Source organism: Stenella coeruleoalba (genome assembly GCF_951394435.1).
Source record: "Stenella coeruleoalba genome assembly, chromosome: 13".
In the NCBI taxonomy this organism is placed as follows: domain Eukaryota; kingdom Metazoa; phylum Chordata; class Mammalia; order Artiodactyla; family Delphinidae; genus Stenella; species Stenella coeruleoalba.
This window is the reverse complement of record NC_137159.1, coordinates 65,459,293-65,475,193: the sequence shown is the minus strand read 5'-3', so window position 1 is coordinate 65,475,193 and position 15,901 is coordinate 65,459,293. Positions and strand designations below refer to the sequence as shown.

General features: G+C 55.5%; 1 protein-coding gene across 1 annotated transcript in view; it reads left to right on the top strand.

Moving 5' to 3' along the window:
• The window catches only part of EHD3 (EH domain containing 3), a 29,762-nt gene that overhangs the window by 5,388 nt on the left and 8,473 nt on the right, over positions 1-15,901 (top strand). The window contains exons 2-3 of the mRNA XM_079940977.1: positions 5,161-5,337; positions 9,343-9,440. Coding sequence (XP_079797103.1) covers positions 5,161-5,337; positions 9,343-9,440 — 275 coding nt within the window. The remainder of the gene's footprint in view (positions 1-5,160; positions 5,338-9,342; positions 9,441-15,901) is intronic.

The window sequence follows — 15,901 nt, the reverse complement described above, 5'->3', positions numbered from 1 at the left end:
AAGGCAAGGCTAGTGGGAGGCTTGACAGTCTCGCCACTGGTCTCCTTTGTGCTGGGGTCACTTTGATCCCTGGTGGAGGCTGCTGCGCCCCAGGGGCAGCGGCGACTGCTCCGTGGAGCACAGAGCTGACTCCGACCTCAACTCAGCCGTTGAGTCCCCCATCTCCTACCTCACTTTGTGTCCATGGAGTGACTTACGGTATCCCCGGAACCCCGAGAGGCTGACAGGACAAGCATTATTGTCTTGACCCCATTTTAAAGCTCAAGTACACAAGGCTTAGAGAGATCAAAGATACAGATATATATGGGAATTCCCTGGTGGTCCAGCGGTTAGGACCCCTCGCTTCCACTGCAGCGGGCATGGGTTCGATCGCTGATCAGGGAACTAAGATCCCACACGCCACATGGTGCGGCCAAAAACAAAACCAGAAACAAAACAAACCAAGATACAGATATATAACACGAGTACCTGTAACACAGGCAGAAAGTGATACATGCCTTCTGCGTCTACCTGAAGATATGCAAATTAAGAGCTATGTGGATTTTCACAGAGGCGGCGAGGGCCCTGGATTTGCAGTCCAGGTAGAAATGCGCTGAGTTCTTACAGGCAGTGATGAGACGTTTGTTTTCTCTAATTATTGTCTCTGCCAATGTGGGCGCATGTCTGGTGTAGCCTTTGCTTTTCCCAAACTCATGTATGTCATCTCAAAACCTTCACTCTAACCCTCTGAGCTAGTTAGAAACCCAGGATTAGCCCCGCTCTATAAACTGGGGAAACTGAGGCAGTGGGCTCTTGAGGGACTTGTCCAAGGCCATATCTGTGATGAAGCAGACGCCCACCAAGGCGCATTCCCTAACTGAGCCGAGGCAGAGGGTCCAGCCAGCCCAGGCCTCTGGTGGTACTTCCTGTGGCCCCGGCCCTCTGTTCCTCGCCCTGGATGCTGCCCCAGCAGAGGGGAGGTTTGGTCCTGCTATTGCAGAGATGGGTACCCTGGAGACTGGGTTAAGATTCTTGGCTCCACGCCTTACCCTGGGTGCTTAGGTCACCAGTAATGCAAGCCACATGCTTAGATTGCCAGCCAAGCAGGACACCAAAAGATGACGGAAATGTGAGGAAAGAGTTTGCTTAAGAAAAATACGGACAAAAGTAGGCCTCATGGGTAAAATCTGAATTGCGTAGGACTTCCCTATGCCCATTTTATGGTTTAGTATGTATTTTACATGGGATAGCAAGGAAGGGGGACCCAAAACTTTTCAGCTCTTTGGGCCTCTAAATGTTTGCATTTGGCCCTGAACTCGGGCAGCCTCCAACTCAACTTGCTCACCTGCGAAACTGAAACAATTCAGCCATCCCACAGCGCTTCTAGGACCGAATAAGTGGGATAATTCAGGGAAAGGTCGCAGAGCAGCACCTGCCTCACAGCAGGTGCTCAGCCTATCAGCCCCTCCTTATGCTCTTGCTTCCCCATCTCAGCTGCTCTCCCCCAGGCTTGAATTAACTTGTCTTTTTTTACACTGCCTTGGGAATGTTTTTGCCTGGCAACAGAGGCCATCTGTATCGCTCCCCATAGAGAAGCAGCCATGATATTCCTCAATAGGTTTTCCTTTCTGGACACAGTGGTGGCTTTGTTAAGGGGGCACTTGGGGCTGCAAGCCGTACCCAAATGTCCCTGAGAGTTTACCCAGCCCTGGGTTCTCTGCTTGGCCTGACTGCATCCCTGGCCTTGCTCTTGGCTTCACTGAACTCTGTATTTCTCCAGACTCATGTGTGGTCGGCAAACCTGGGGTCATGTGGGTTTAGCCGAGGAGGCAGGACAGCAGTTCCAGCCACCAGGCCCTGGCTGGGCCGCCTGAGGCTGCAGCTGCAGAACATCCTGGGAAGTGGCCCCCGCTATGCTGGGGTGCATCACCCTTTGCCTGCCAGCACAGTGCATCTCAGGGATGAAATCTGAGACGCCTGGGTCAGGAAGGTACTTCCCCACTGCTGCTTGGCCCTGTTCAGGCTGGGCATTTTCAAGGGTGCCTCAGACTGTTTGCTTCCACCCCTGTCTATTTCAGCTGTCCCTGAAGCCTTTGATGATATCCACCACCCTCCTTCTGCCTCAGAATTCGCCCGTGCCACACCCCCTGCCTGGGGCTTCTCACCCAAGCACCCACTGGGACAGGTGCTCCCTGCACATGGGCAAGCGTGGATGGGGTTTCCAGATCACGGTGTTGATTCTCATGAAACTGCTTCAAGTCCCAAGAATATCCTTTTAGATCCAGTGGGCCTGGCGCCTGCTTGGGCCACCTGATAGCAATAGCTTTGCTGCCACGTCCCACCCACTGAGGCCGAAGTGTGAACCCCAGGGGCAGCTGTTTATGGAGATGAGCAGTTCCTGGGTTTGTGGGCCCTGAAGCCTAACCTTTCCCGCAAGGCCTGGCCCCGGCCGGCCTCCTGCCAAACCAGATTCTCCTGTGGCCTTCTTGTCCCACTGCTCCTTCTAGTCCCAAGGGGGTGCTCAGCCCATTTGCATTTCCTGGTCGAGGAGATACCTCAGGCAGGAAGGGAGACAGCGAATGCAGTGGTTAGGAGCGTGAGTGTTAGATTCAAATCCTAGCTCTGCTATTTACTGACTGCGTAACCTGCAGCAAATAGTTTAACCTTTATCTTCTCTTCTGTAAAATGGGATGATGATCTAGGTTCTAGGTACTGGTTTATGTGCTTAAGGTCTGTAACTTATTAACTCTCAGAACACCCGATGAGGTGGGTTTACCCATGAGGCCCATTTGACCATAAGGGTCACCGTGCTCACATCAGCAGCAACGTGTCATGAAACGAGACAATTCATGGAAAGTCTAGAACAGTACCTGGCACATCACAGATGCTTAATAAATCACAGCAATGGTCTCCCATGTTACAGAGGAAAGTGCTGAGGTTTGCAGAGGTCGAGAACCTTCTGAAGGTTAGAGAAACCAGGTCTGCTGGCCCCAGGCCCTGAGGTTCCCTGTCTCTCGCCCGAAACCCTGAAGCAGAAGCGTCTGAGAAAACCTGAAGCGTCGTCCAAGTGCAGCTGTGGTGATCTATCCTCACCCCAATCCAGCTTTCAGAATGGTCCTCTGATGGGAGGAAATCCTGTCTTCACACCCAGAATGTGGGGCTGGGATCCTGCAGGGAGATGGGAGGCTTCCCAAGGCAACCTAAACCCCCCGGTGCAGGCGGGGTGGCCCTGGGCAGCGGCCCCTCCGCAGCAGCTCCCCTGCCAGCTCCTCGGGGAGGGAGCCCGTGGCAACCTGACTTGAACTGCCCTGCAAGCACGGAGTAAACTAACAGCTCAGGACACACAGGGATGTCGATGAGCCGGAAGAAACCCCAGCCAGTGCCCCCGGCTGCCACTCGCTGGGCAGAGCAGACCCACCTTGGGGTGGCACAGGGTGGGCAGAGAGCGTTTCCTCGGGGTAGAAGACAGTTGAAGAGCAAAGGGTTTAGTGTTAGATTGATAGGGTTTGGATTCCAGCTCCGTCACGTTCAAGAGTTAACAGTGGGCGAATAGGACGGCTGTACTGAGGGAACCCTTCAAAGCCTGGGTTTCCTCAGTACAGCCGTCCCTTGGTAGTTTCCGCAGACCTTGGTTCGAGGACCCCACCTCCCACGCAGATGCTCAAGCCCCTATGTAAAATGGCACAGTACGGCCGGCCCTCCGGATCCGCGGGTTCCACATTCTGGGATTCAACCACGGGTCCTCCGCGGTTGGTTGTATCCTCAGATGTGGAACCCGCGGATACACAGAGCCCGACTGTACCTACCTATAGGGGTGCGGTGAAGCCAGAAAGAGATACGTTCTCAAAGTGATGAGTGCGCTGTAAGGCATGGACATGCTATTGAGTGTCAGTGGTGTCATCAGGATAATGACAGGGTCTAGAGCAGGTTGTCAACCCCAGCTGCACATCAGAATCAACTGGGGAGTTCCTGAAAAGGACCGGTCGCCAGGACCCTGCCCTGAGCCGGCGGGTCACAACCTCTGGGCTGGGCCCCGGCACCGGCAGCTGGAGCTGCACGGTTGCTCCACGGGCAGCCAGCTGAGGACGCTGGTCCTGGAGGTCTCAGGCTCTCTCCCCAGCCAGCAGCCTCTGACTTGCCATCTCTCCTCCTGAGGGCTCCTTGACGTTTCCCTCTGAGCGTGAACACTGGCCCGCAAGGTTTAGGGGGAGGGTCTTGGCACACGGTGAGGGCTCACCCAAGGGTCTGCATTTGTTGGGCAACACACCCCTTAGCTCTTGTCCATCATGGCCCCTGGGACTCTTCTCTGGCCAGTCCCAACCCCGGGCAGTTCTGGACTCCTTCACCCGCATTCCAACCTTAAGCTTTGTGGGCTCAAAGCTGTTCTGAGCTCCTTCCAAAGGGCCTGGTTGACTTTCCAGCCTGTTCTCTTCATTCTGTGGCTCACCATGTGCTCTAAAGGGAGCTGTGGAGAAGGGCAGTGGCCTTGGGCTCTCACTGCCCAGGCCTGGAGCAAAGAGAGGTACCTGTCCCCTGGGGCCACAGCCTGGTACCTGTGCTAGAGGGTGGGACCAAAAGTCTAGGGTGGGGTGGACATGCACCTGTCACAGTGTTCCTGTCACACAGTTTGTATTATGTACGAGTTATTTCTCCATTAAATGACTGACTAAGCAGATAAATAGATAAGGACCTATGGGTGGCCAGCAGAGCCTGTGGGTGGCCAGCAGAGCCTGTGGGTGGCCAGCAGAGCCTGTGGGTGGCCAGCAGAGCCTGTGGGTGCTCTAATTCTAACCAAGCCTGTGTGCAGGGACTTTGACAGACTCCCTATAGCTGTGAAGTCTACAATATTCTGTGTGGGAATCAGTTTCAAGCCAGCCACGCTTTATTTCTGAGCCCAAACCTTGCTCTTCCCCGCGCCCCCTGCCCCACACCCCGGCACTGCTTCATGGAGGGAAAAAGATACGGACCGAGAAGGACAGATTTGTTATTTTAAGTTCAACTGAAATCCCACCTCCTCCCAAAGGTCTTTGGGTTCCCCGTCAGCGAATCTCTCTCCCTGCTGTGAAATCTTGCTCTGGATCTGCCCCTCTGCCATGACTCACACCGTCTGCCTTGCGGTAGGCACGCGGTGTTGATCTGTGAATAGAATCCCTGCATCATGACTGTGTTCCCTTCTGCCAGGTACCTGCTGGAACAGGATTTCCCAGGCATGAGGATTGGGCCCGAGCCGACCACGGACTCTTTCATTGCGGTGATGCAGGGAGAGATGGAGGGCATTATCCCCGGGAATGCCCTGGTGGTGGATCCTAAGAAACCTTTCAGGAAACTGAACGCCTTTGGCAATGCCTTCTTGAACAGGTGAGTGCAGAGGGAACACACACAGGCCTTGGGAGCTCTCTTTTCTTGGAGTATGAGAGGTGAAAGGGCGGGGCAGGGTCTTGGGAAACTCTGTACCTTTTCCAGACCTAGAATCTCTCTCGATTGTCCCCTTCTTGCTGGGAATGAAACCACCATTGATTAGGGATGCACGAGCTGCAAACACCGAGCTGATTTCTCCCGATCGAGTTGGGGGAAGGGTTCAACTAGTTAAATCACATTTCTCTAATGTGTACCTCCCTCCAGTAAAAGCAGAGAGGGCTACTCTGTGTAGTTCCCAGCTTTTGCCTAAACTACGGAAGGGCTTTGCATCCAACTGACAGGAGGCAAAGGAAGGTTCCTCTCTGTTCCTAGATATTGTTTTTACTTGGTGGCAGGAACACTGGACGTAAGGTAGAAGCCCTGGCTTTGAGCACTGACCCTCCTACTAAACTCACTCTGTGACCTTGGACAAGTCACCTCCCCTGGGACAAGTCAGCCTGCAGACACCAGGGCCATTGGGTCAGTTTGAGTGGAGGAAGCTCTAGAGACTGCTTGGCAAGCTGGCCCAGGCCTTCCCACTATTCTGTTTAACTGGAATGCAGGCTGATCCCCCGATACGCTTGTTACGTAGATCCACACCACAACTTTGCATCTGCATCGCATTTAAAAATGTTTAAACTACTTTCTCTAACTGAGGCATTTAGAGTAAAGGTAAAGACTATGGGCTTTGGCTTCAGACCGACTTGGGTTCACATCCTACCAAATAGCACCGCGATCTTAGACGGGTTACCTGACTGGTCTGTGTCTCACTTTTCTCATCTGTAAAATAGGATAATAGTCATGTCCTCCTCCAAGGCAAGAGGACTTTGCGGAAAAGTTGGCATTTGAACCGGATGTTCAATCATGAGTGAAATCACACTAAAAGGCTTAAAAAAAAAAAAAAAAGGATATTCCAGGCAGAGAAAACTGAAAATATATATATACACACAAACACATACACACAGCGGACTGAAAGAATGTGGCTTAATGCAGAAGCACTAAGACATACATAGATGGCACTGCGTACGTAGACAGCACCCTAAGGGTCACGCTTCTCTACAGGAGCGCGCCACAGCTGGGTGACAGATGTGTAGATTAACTGTTGGCTGGGGATCTGTCAGGCACATCCATTGGAGGGATAACAGGATTGGGGCGGGGCTGGGGTGGGAGAGGGCCCTCCATGTGCCACCAGCCTCACTGCAACTGCACACACACAGGGAGGCTACACCCCGGACGCCTGCTGCCCCGTGATCCCATTTCGCGGCCCTTGACATCTCCCCTCCCCTTCTCTGTGGGTGTTCCACGCCTTCTCCAGACACCTCAGGCCCCCCTCTCGGCAGGTGACCTTGCTTCCTATTCTAGAGAAGATGGAAGCCCGTATCCATGGATTCCCTGTAGTTGGTTTGTTTTAAACTGTCCGTAAAGGGAGTTCGTTTGCATCAGTCCCATCCCGCCCACCCCGCCCCTGCCCTCCACGCAGCCTGCAGAGAGCTGAGTCCTCTCTTTTCCCCTCAGGTCTGCACCCCTGCACCCCCGACCCGTGCATCAGGCCATCTGCCCAGGGACGGCTGTGTCAGTTACTCTTTCTGACAGCTCCCCACCTCCCGTGGCTCCTTCCCCGCCTGGAACTATCTATCTCCTCTTGCAAGCCCTGCAGCAGGCCCTACTAGCCCTTACCCCCTTGCTTTGCTGTCGCAGCCAAGTTTCAGGGCTTCACCTCCTCACTTCTTCCTGTCCCCCAACCTGTGGAACATGGCTTCACCCCGTCACAGCTGCCCGTGTGAAGGTCATCTGCGACCTCTCAGTGACAAGCGGTGAGCACTTTCCGTCCTCACCTTACCCCATCTCTCTTGGGTATTGGTTTCTCTCAACCACCAGCCCCTCTCAGCTCCTTGGCCCTCCTCCTGCCTCCCTAGCAGACCTTGGTCCCCTTGGTCTCTGGCTCCTATGACCTGGCGTCATCCTCAGCCCCCTGCCCTTCTCTCACTCCATGCACCCAGCCTGGGTGATACCTCAACCGCAGCCCTGGCCCCAAACACCAGCCCCATGTACACGACCTTCTGGTCACCAAGTGACAGCAGCCCCGCTCAAGGTGGCTTCAGCAAAACGTGGAATGTATTGAGGAATCCTGGGGTGTGCCTTAGAACCTAAGGACCGGAATGTGGCTGGGCCCCAGGCACGATGAAGACCATGGGCTTCGGTAGGGCGGGGGCTGTACCATGGACTTTCCTGCCCCCGCTATGTAGCGCAGTGCCAGAAACACAGCACATGCTTCGTAAATATTTGTTGAACTGAACTGGACATGCTGACAACCATCACATCAGACTGTGTCACTCTTGTGCTTAAAATGTTCCAATGGATTTTTCCCGCCCTCAGTATAAAGTCCACGCCTCTTAATGTGGCCTTCAAGGCCCTTGTGATCCAGGCCCTGCCTCCCTGTCTTGGCCACATCTCTAGGGGCTCCAGCCCAGTGATGAGCGCTCTCCTGGAATGGTGCCTGCACGCACAAACACACACACGCACACACACACTCCCTCACCCCCTCTTTTTCCCTCCCCGCCCCTCATTTCTGGGCTGCATTTACACCTGCTTCTATTAGTTTCCTAGGGCTGCCAGAATAAATGACCGCGAACTGAGTGGCTTTAAAATAACTACTGACTCAGGCTTCCCTGGTGGCGCAGCGGTTGAGCGTCCGCCTGCCGATGCAGGGGACACGTGTTCGTGCCCCGGTCCGGGAAGATCCCACGTGCCACGGAGCGGCTGGGCCCATGAGCCATGGCCGCTGAGCCTGCGCGTCCGGAGCCTGTGCTCCCCAATGGGAGAGGCCACAACAGTGAGAGGCCCGCGTACTGCAAAAAACCCCCCAAAAACTGCTGATAGTTTGGATGCCAGAAGTTCAAAATCAAGGTGCTGGCAGGGCCCTGCTCCCTCCAAAGCCTGTAGAGGAGGACCTTTCCGTGCTTCTTCCAGCTTCTGGTTACTCCAGCCATTTTGCTTGTGGCAGCATAATTCCAATCTCCCCTCTGTGCACGTCTGTATCTTCACATAGCTACACACACACACGCATGTACGCTGGCTTCCTGCCCACACCCCTGTCCACCTGGCAAATGCTGGCCATCTTTTGAGGTCTCAGTTCAGGTTCTGCATCCTCTGAGGAGCTTCCCGGACCCTCCTTCCCATGCATCCCTAGCCTCATCCGCTAACCTGCATCTCTGCTGCCACCTCACTGGGTAGCAGAGGCTCCCTTCCCTGTCTGTTCTTGGAGAGTATGGGACCGTGAACTGTACCTGTGATGGTCAGACACCTTGCTGGCTTCCACCAAAAATGGCATTTAAGAGAGAAGGCTTGAAGTCAGAAGGATCTAGTTTAGGTTTACCAATTTGTATTTGGAGACTTTGGGATGTGATACTGGGAATATTTCCTTGAATAAGCCTTGACTGTTATCCTACTAGCAATGTTTGGTATTTGCACAGCCTTTTAGAAGCCCAGATAAACGTTCCTGGGTGGTGTGCCCCACTCTTTGAGGCCAGCTGCAGTGCCGCCTCCTCCAGGAAGGCTTCCTTCCACCTTGGATCTCCTGAGCCCTTCTCTTGACCTCCCTTGGGGGCGCTGCTCCCATCGCACCCATATCGTGGTTGTCCTTATGCATGCCTCTGCTCTTCCACCAGACTGTGCTCCTGGGGGCAGGGATCGAGGGCTGCACATCCTGGTGTCCTCGACAGCAGGGGCTCACAAACGTAGGCCCACAGCTGCCTTAGGACCACCCCGGGAGCTTCCTCGAAGTACAGATCCTGGGCCCACTACTGGGGCTGAGTCTAGCTTGGGACTGGGAGTCTGCACTGGAAGGCGGCCGGGCTTCAGAACCTCTGCCCAGGGCAGGAGAGGTTGGCGTGGGGCTGAAGCGAGGGTGCCTGAGAGGCAAGGACAGGACGGCGGCTCACCACGGCTCTCCTCCCACGCCTGCAGGTTCGTGTGCGCTCAGCTGCCCAACCCCGTGCTGGAGAGCATCAGCGTCATCGACACGCCGGGCATCCTCTCCGGGGAGAAGCAGAGGATCAGCCGAGGTAAGTGAGGCAGCTGGTAGGGTTGGCTCTGGCTCTGTGCTGCATCCTTTCTGGTACGTTCTCTGGCTTCCATAACAGGAGAGAGGCTCCCGGGGCCTTGCTGTCTCTTGATGAGCCGCTGCTGCCGCATGTGCTGTGTGGGGTCATCCTAGGCAAGGGTCCACTGCAGCTCAGGAGACAGCTAGCCTCGGTCTTCTCATCTGTGAAGTGGAGACGTCAGTGTCTGCATTATGCACCCCATTGGGTTTCTTCATGGGCCAGACCCTGGCTCGCTTCTGAAGTTCCTGCTGTCCCTGCCCCAGGAGCTTGCAGCTCTGCAGGGGAGACAAGTGCCTGCAGAGGACTCCAGCCAACAGCGTGAGGATGGCAGTGTGCTCTGGGGCGTGAGAGTCGGGAGCTGGGTATGTGAAAGCCCTTGAAAACTGCTCATTCCAGACAGATGTGGGGAGTTGTTCGCTGAGGGAGGCTGCCGGCATGCGGGTCGGGAGATGGAACTCAGGAGCCAGACCACCAGCGTCCTGGCCTGCCTCTGACGCTTCCTGGCAGGGTGACCTGGCAGCTTTCTTTCCTTCAGCTGGCTCATCTGTAGAGTAGGGGACATAACTCTATTTTCTAGGGTTGTTTGAGGATTGAAGAAATAATACAGGTAAAAAGCCTCCTACCTGGCACATAGCAAGTCCCCAGTAAACATGAGGTGCTATAGATCATCATCATCACTGGTTTTTTCCTAGCTCTAAAATGCTAGATGGATATTGTAAAAATCTTGAAACTACAGCTCCCAGCTCCCCTCCCCCAGCCTCTCCTGCCACACCACGCTGTGTGCCCCAGACAGACCCCAGCCCTTTCTGTGCCGCATGCCGTATTGCTGGGAAGAAAAGCTGACGAAGCCACAGCCACCCCAGTCCTGGAGCTGGGAGCTGGGCAGGAGCCAGCTCGGCACTCAGAGGGCAGCTTCCGGGAAGGGAAGGCTTTGGACTGGCAAGAGCGCTCCGCAGCAGCCAGGACTCTGCCCTGAACTGACCTCAGGTGCCTGTCTACTTCCTCCTGCACGTGCCTGGGGTGAGGTGCATGGGGGGGCGCAAGGGCGAGGTGGGCGTAGAACCCACGGCCCTGTGGGGAGGAGCATCTCCTTCTGGCCCACCTGCCCTTTGTAAGCACCCTGGCACCCTGTTCGGGGCCCCGTGGTCGGGGGGGAGGGTGCAGCGTGGGTGGCTCTCTGTCTTGTTTCTATTTGTTTCCCTAGATACTCCCTCTCTCCTGACCAGTCTCTACCCTCATGCCGTAAGTCTTCCTCCAAGTTCATCCTGAGTTTAGGCCTAAAGGGCATTTACTGTTTCACACAGACAGCCTATATCTCCTCGAGGAAGGCTTGGAGAGCAGCCCAAATTCTCCACCTGAACCACCCAGGGGGTGGGTGGCTACACAAGGCTAGTGCAGCCTGACAGGTGGGTCCAGAGAGGATTCCAGCCTTCGGGGATTCCAGGGGCACTGGACTGGGAGTTTAGAGCATTGGCTTTTAGAACCTGTGGGTCTCCAGGTCACATTTTTCCCCTGAGCCTTAATGTCCCCATGCATAACAAGGGGTAATGATACCCATCGCGTGACCTCGTGAGATCCACAGATGGTAATGGAAACACAGACATCAGCTCTGGGTCTGGATCACAGTGAGCTCCCTTCTTTCCTCTTTATCTGCCATCCAGGGTCACCCTGTTAAACAACCCCAGGGTAATCTACGTGAATGGCCTTCCTTGCAGTTGTGCAGTGCACAGCCTATGCAGCTGTACGTGGCAGCCCTGCTCCTAGGGAGTCCTGCCTTCCTCAGCTTCCGTTCCATTCCATTCTTTTCCTATCCCTCTGCCTTTTCTCCTGACTTTATCTTTGGACCTCAGTGGCTGCTCTACTGCAAACTGGGGGCTTGTTCTTCTTGCCCACCCTTCCTATTGCCTCCCACCCCATACCGACTACCACCAGGTCTCACCCCACCTCTGGGAGAAGTGATAGCCCTGTGTGTATCTAGGCAGACCAGTTTGTTCTCTGCCCTCCTGATTCTAGACTATAAATGCAGTTGCTGGCAAAAGTAGCCTGTGATAAAAACAAGAGCTGAGAGCTGGGCCGCCAGTCCTGCATCCTCTGCCTGGGGCAGTGCTGACCCCAGCACTCCACAGAGACCAGGAAAGTTGGGTGGGGGGCAGGGATCAGACACCCTCAGATATCAGGGGAACCCCAAATGAGAAAAGTTTCCATTATGAAGACCCCCTCCTCGTCTTTCACAATCAGCCGTAGAACTCAGTAGTTCAGTTTATACCTATACACATATGCACCCCCCATCTACACACATCACACCTCCCTCCGCACCCCGCTCCCCACACATGCACACAAGTGTGTGCACAGAACCAAACGCGCTTCGCGTGGCTTCTCGCCCGGGGTTCTCACTCTGGGTTTGGCCGCAGCACAGATTTGGTGCTTCTGGCTTTCCTCCAGCCCAGGGCCGGGCGGGGCCCCGTGGACAGTCCATGCACAGCCCTGCAGGAGGGCACCCGACTGAGGGGTGTATTAAGCCTGAAATCCAGCCCACGTTCCACTCACTGAGCCTGATGCCAGGGCATCGTTGTCAAATCCACACAGAGCCACCTCTGGGCCGAGGCCTGATGTGCCACATTCTGGAAAGCCAGCTGCTCCCAGGGGGCTCCCCGGGCCTCAGGCTTCACGGGAAGGAGCAGTCAGGCCCCAGGCCACAGCTGGACAAAGTGTGGCCCCTCTGCCCGGACCTGGGGGGCTGTGTGTGTCTTGGGGGCAGAGCAGAAGCAAGGGACGTCCAGGAACCTGAGCCCGGGAAGTCCCAGGCCCACACTTGTCTCTGGATGTAGATGCATTGCAGTGGGTGGGAGAGGGGCAGGGAGGCAGTTCCTGGAAGTGACAGGATGCAGCCCAGGACTCATTACTGGGAAGAAGCAAGGATGCGGCAGAGGTGGGAGGTTCTCCGGAAGCCTGAGTGTCCTCACACTTGGCAACCACATTTCCTGTCTGTTTCTCAGCTAGAAATCCCCACAGGCCCCACCCTAGAAAAGCAACCCTGTGGCGCGTTGCACACATCACTCCCAGCGGACCCCCTCCTGTGCAGGTGAACTCAGGAGGGCCAGAGCAGGAAGACACTTGCCCAGGTCACAAAACTGGGATGGGAATTCTGCTCTCCTGCTTCCCCGTCCGGTGGCTTTTCAGCACGTTATCATGGCCTGCCTGCCCAGAAAGAACTCAAAGAGGAATGAGGGCAAACTCTCATGTACAACTTTCCCCTGGGGGACCCCGGAGGGTCTGGGCTGGTCCTCACAGCCTCCCATCCCTGGCCTCCTCACTTAGGGGCCTCTGGGGCCCCAGACCGCATGCTGTACATACACGGCTCTGGGGGCATCACACGCGGGGACAGAGCAGCAGAGTCCCGACTCCCTTTAAAAGGGTGCGCTGGCAACTTGTGGCCATCTGGGAGACCTGGGATGAGTCTGCTGGGCTCCTTTTCAAGGTTACTTCTGGGAGGCAAGTAGTGTGGCCTTTTTCATCTGAACTTTTCCCACATTTTGCAAACTGATGCCTTCTAATTTCTCTTTTGCTGAAATGTCTTTATACCTTGAAAGCTTTTGGGGGCAGGATGGGACCTTTTAAGTACCCACCACAAGTAAGTGCCTGGTTGGAGGGCTCAGGCCCCTGAGCTACAGCCTTGCGGGGCTCTGAGCCGAGAAGGGAATGCAGATGGAAGTAAGGATCTGGGTCCTAGGCCCGAGTTTGCCACCACCTGGCTGTGTGAGCTTGGGTGAGCCCCTTAACCTCTCTGTTCCCTCTCCCTTCCCTGTGTGTGCCTGTTTACCTCCTGGCACATGGAGCACTGTGAGGATCGAATGAGATCGTGTGGCTGAAAATACAAAGAAATGTGCTGCCTTGTCAGCACCCTTGCATTGCCTTTCTTTGTTTTTTTCTTTGGCTGTGTCGGATCTTTGTTGCTGCCTGCGGGCTTTCTCTAGTTGCAGCGAGCGGGGGCTACTCTTTGTTGCAGTGCGCTGGGTTCTCTTGTTGCAGAGCACGGGCTCTAGGTGCACGGGCTGCAGTAGTTGTGGCATGCGGGCTCAGTAGTTGTGGCTCGCGGGCTCAGAGCACAGGCTCAGTAGTTGTGGCGCATGGGCTTAGTTGCTCCGCGACATGTGGGATCTTCCCAGACCAGGGCTTGAACCCATGTCCCCTGCTTTGGCAGGTGGATTCTTAACCACTGCGCCACCAGGGAAGCCCCTGCACTGCCTTTCAGGCTGTGAAGGAAGCTGGTTGATGACTAAGGAGTTGCCGCACTTATTGTGTTTGTCTCATTGATGTCCTCTTGCCCGGCATTACTTAGAAGTGCTTTCCTTCCATTCCACTGGAGCCTGGGGTCAGTGGGGAGAGCCTTAGCTCCCTGCAGGCTGCCCAGTCTCTGCTCCAGGTGCCTGCACACCAGATCTTCCAGAGGCGGCAGACTTGCTACCCGCAATTCCAGGACAGCCAGCTTCGCCATCTGTCTCCTGGAGCCTGAATCTCCCACCACCCACTAGTCCATACCTTATGAGCCCTTGGGCTGCTGCAGGTGCTCAAGAGCTCCTATTCTGGGGCTCAGAGCCGTTCCCAGGACCAGTGAGGGAAAGGGGGCCTATCACCCTAGACGTCAGGGCAGAGACTCCAGACTGAGTCTAGGCCCTCCCTCCGCTATCTTGTTGCCATGGTTCTACCGTTGACCCCTCATCAGTCAGTCGTTTTTATTCCCATTTTCAGCTGAAAAAACTGAGGTTCAGACTTGCCTAAGGCCACACAGAGAATAAATGGGAGAGCCAACCCGTTCCCTTTTCCTTAATAGGTCCCGTCTGTGCCTTTCAGATGCTCCCATTCTTGGATACCCATAAGCCCAGTCTACAGAAATAATTAAATACCCAGCCTGGAGCCTGCTAGGCTCTGAATAGCCAGGATCGGGGAGGCTGAGCTTCAGAGGAAGCCCACAAAGTCATTGCTTGATTCTCATTTCCTCACAGCCACACCTGGGAGAAAGCTTCCAGCATTACCCAGTTGGTAATTGGATAGCCAGCCTTTCCAGAGCGTACAAAATTTGCAAAAGTGGGAGGGTGAATAGGAGGCCTCTGTGCTTCTGAAATCCTAGAAAGGTTCGCAGAAGCCATCTGCCTGTTCTCAGGAAGGAGCTGGCTTCACATAGGCAGCCCAGGGCATTAAAGACAGCAGTCCCCAGCCTTCCTTCCCCTTGTCCTGCAAGAGCTTCCTTGTTTCTAATCTCCATCCATCCTGCTGTACTCCCCACCCTCATACCTTCAGTCTTAGAAGCAGGGAATTGTGAACTGAGAAAGGAAACTCAGAGATCTTCCAGTCCAACTCTGTGGATTAACAGGCAAAGAGACCAAGGACCAGAGAAGGGAGGCTACTTGCCCAGGGACACACAGCAAATTAATAGCTGAGCAGAAACTAGAGGTGGGCTTGCCCGGGCCAGTGCTCCTCGGGTGACCCCTTCAGAGCACACCCAAGTCATGGAAACTGGTGCCTGGAAGGAGCTCTTTATAAAGGGGCAGAGCCATAGGAACAGCCAGGGTCACAGGCAAGCAGTCTCACCTGCATCCTCTTTGATTGGATCCTCACAGCCGCCCTCTGGCAGGGTCTGGTGGGTTCCAATTCAGAGACCAGAAAACTGAGGCCCAGAGATGACCTGTTCACTGTCCCTGGGATGCAAAAGGCAGAACAGGGCTGACATTTCAGGTCTGTTCAGCAAATGCTGATAGAGCACCTACTGTGTGGGGGGCACCGTGCTGGGCACAGAGGAAGCTGGGAAGGATGAGCAGCCCCTGCCCCGCCCAGCTCCCTGTGCGGTGGGAGGAGGATAAATTCCTGGGTGAGCAGAGAGGCAAGGGCCTGCCTGAGGGGCACCTGAGCCAGCCGTGAGGACAGGAACGGACATGGGCCGGCCTATTCCGGCAGCACTGACCTGCTGCTGTCACTCTCCCGCCCCACCCCAAGCGGGGGCTGGTCCGCTTTTGCAGCTGAGGCTCCTCTTGCATGGCTGCTGCCATCTGGGGTTGGTGAGAGCTCAGGGGCCGGAAGCCTCTTCTCTGCAGCTTCTCTGGCCCCTTTGCTTCCCCCAGCCCGTGGAGGGCTGGCTGGAGTGCTGGGCTTAGGACAGGAAGACCTGTGTTCTGGTCCTGGCCCTCCCTCTGCTCGGTCCTGGGCACATCTCACCCACTTGCTTTGAGCCCTGTCAGTAAGTGCCCAGGGCTAGCTGCTGTGGCTGCACAGCCGGCTGTGAGCTGCTGCCACCAGCTGCCTGTGACCAGCGAGCCGGTGCGCTGAGCAGTGAGGGCTGAAATCTGCTGTACGGGAGGGAGGGAGGGAAGGAGGGAGGGAGGGCGCATCGCAGCTGCCCTCCCCGTGGTCTGCACCGCCACGGCCAA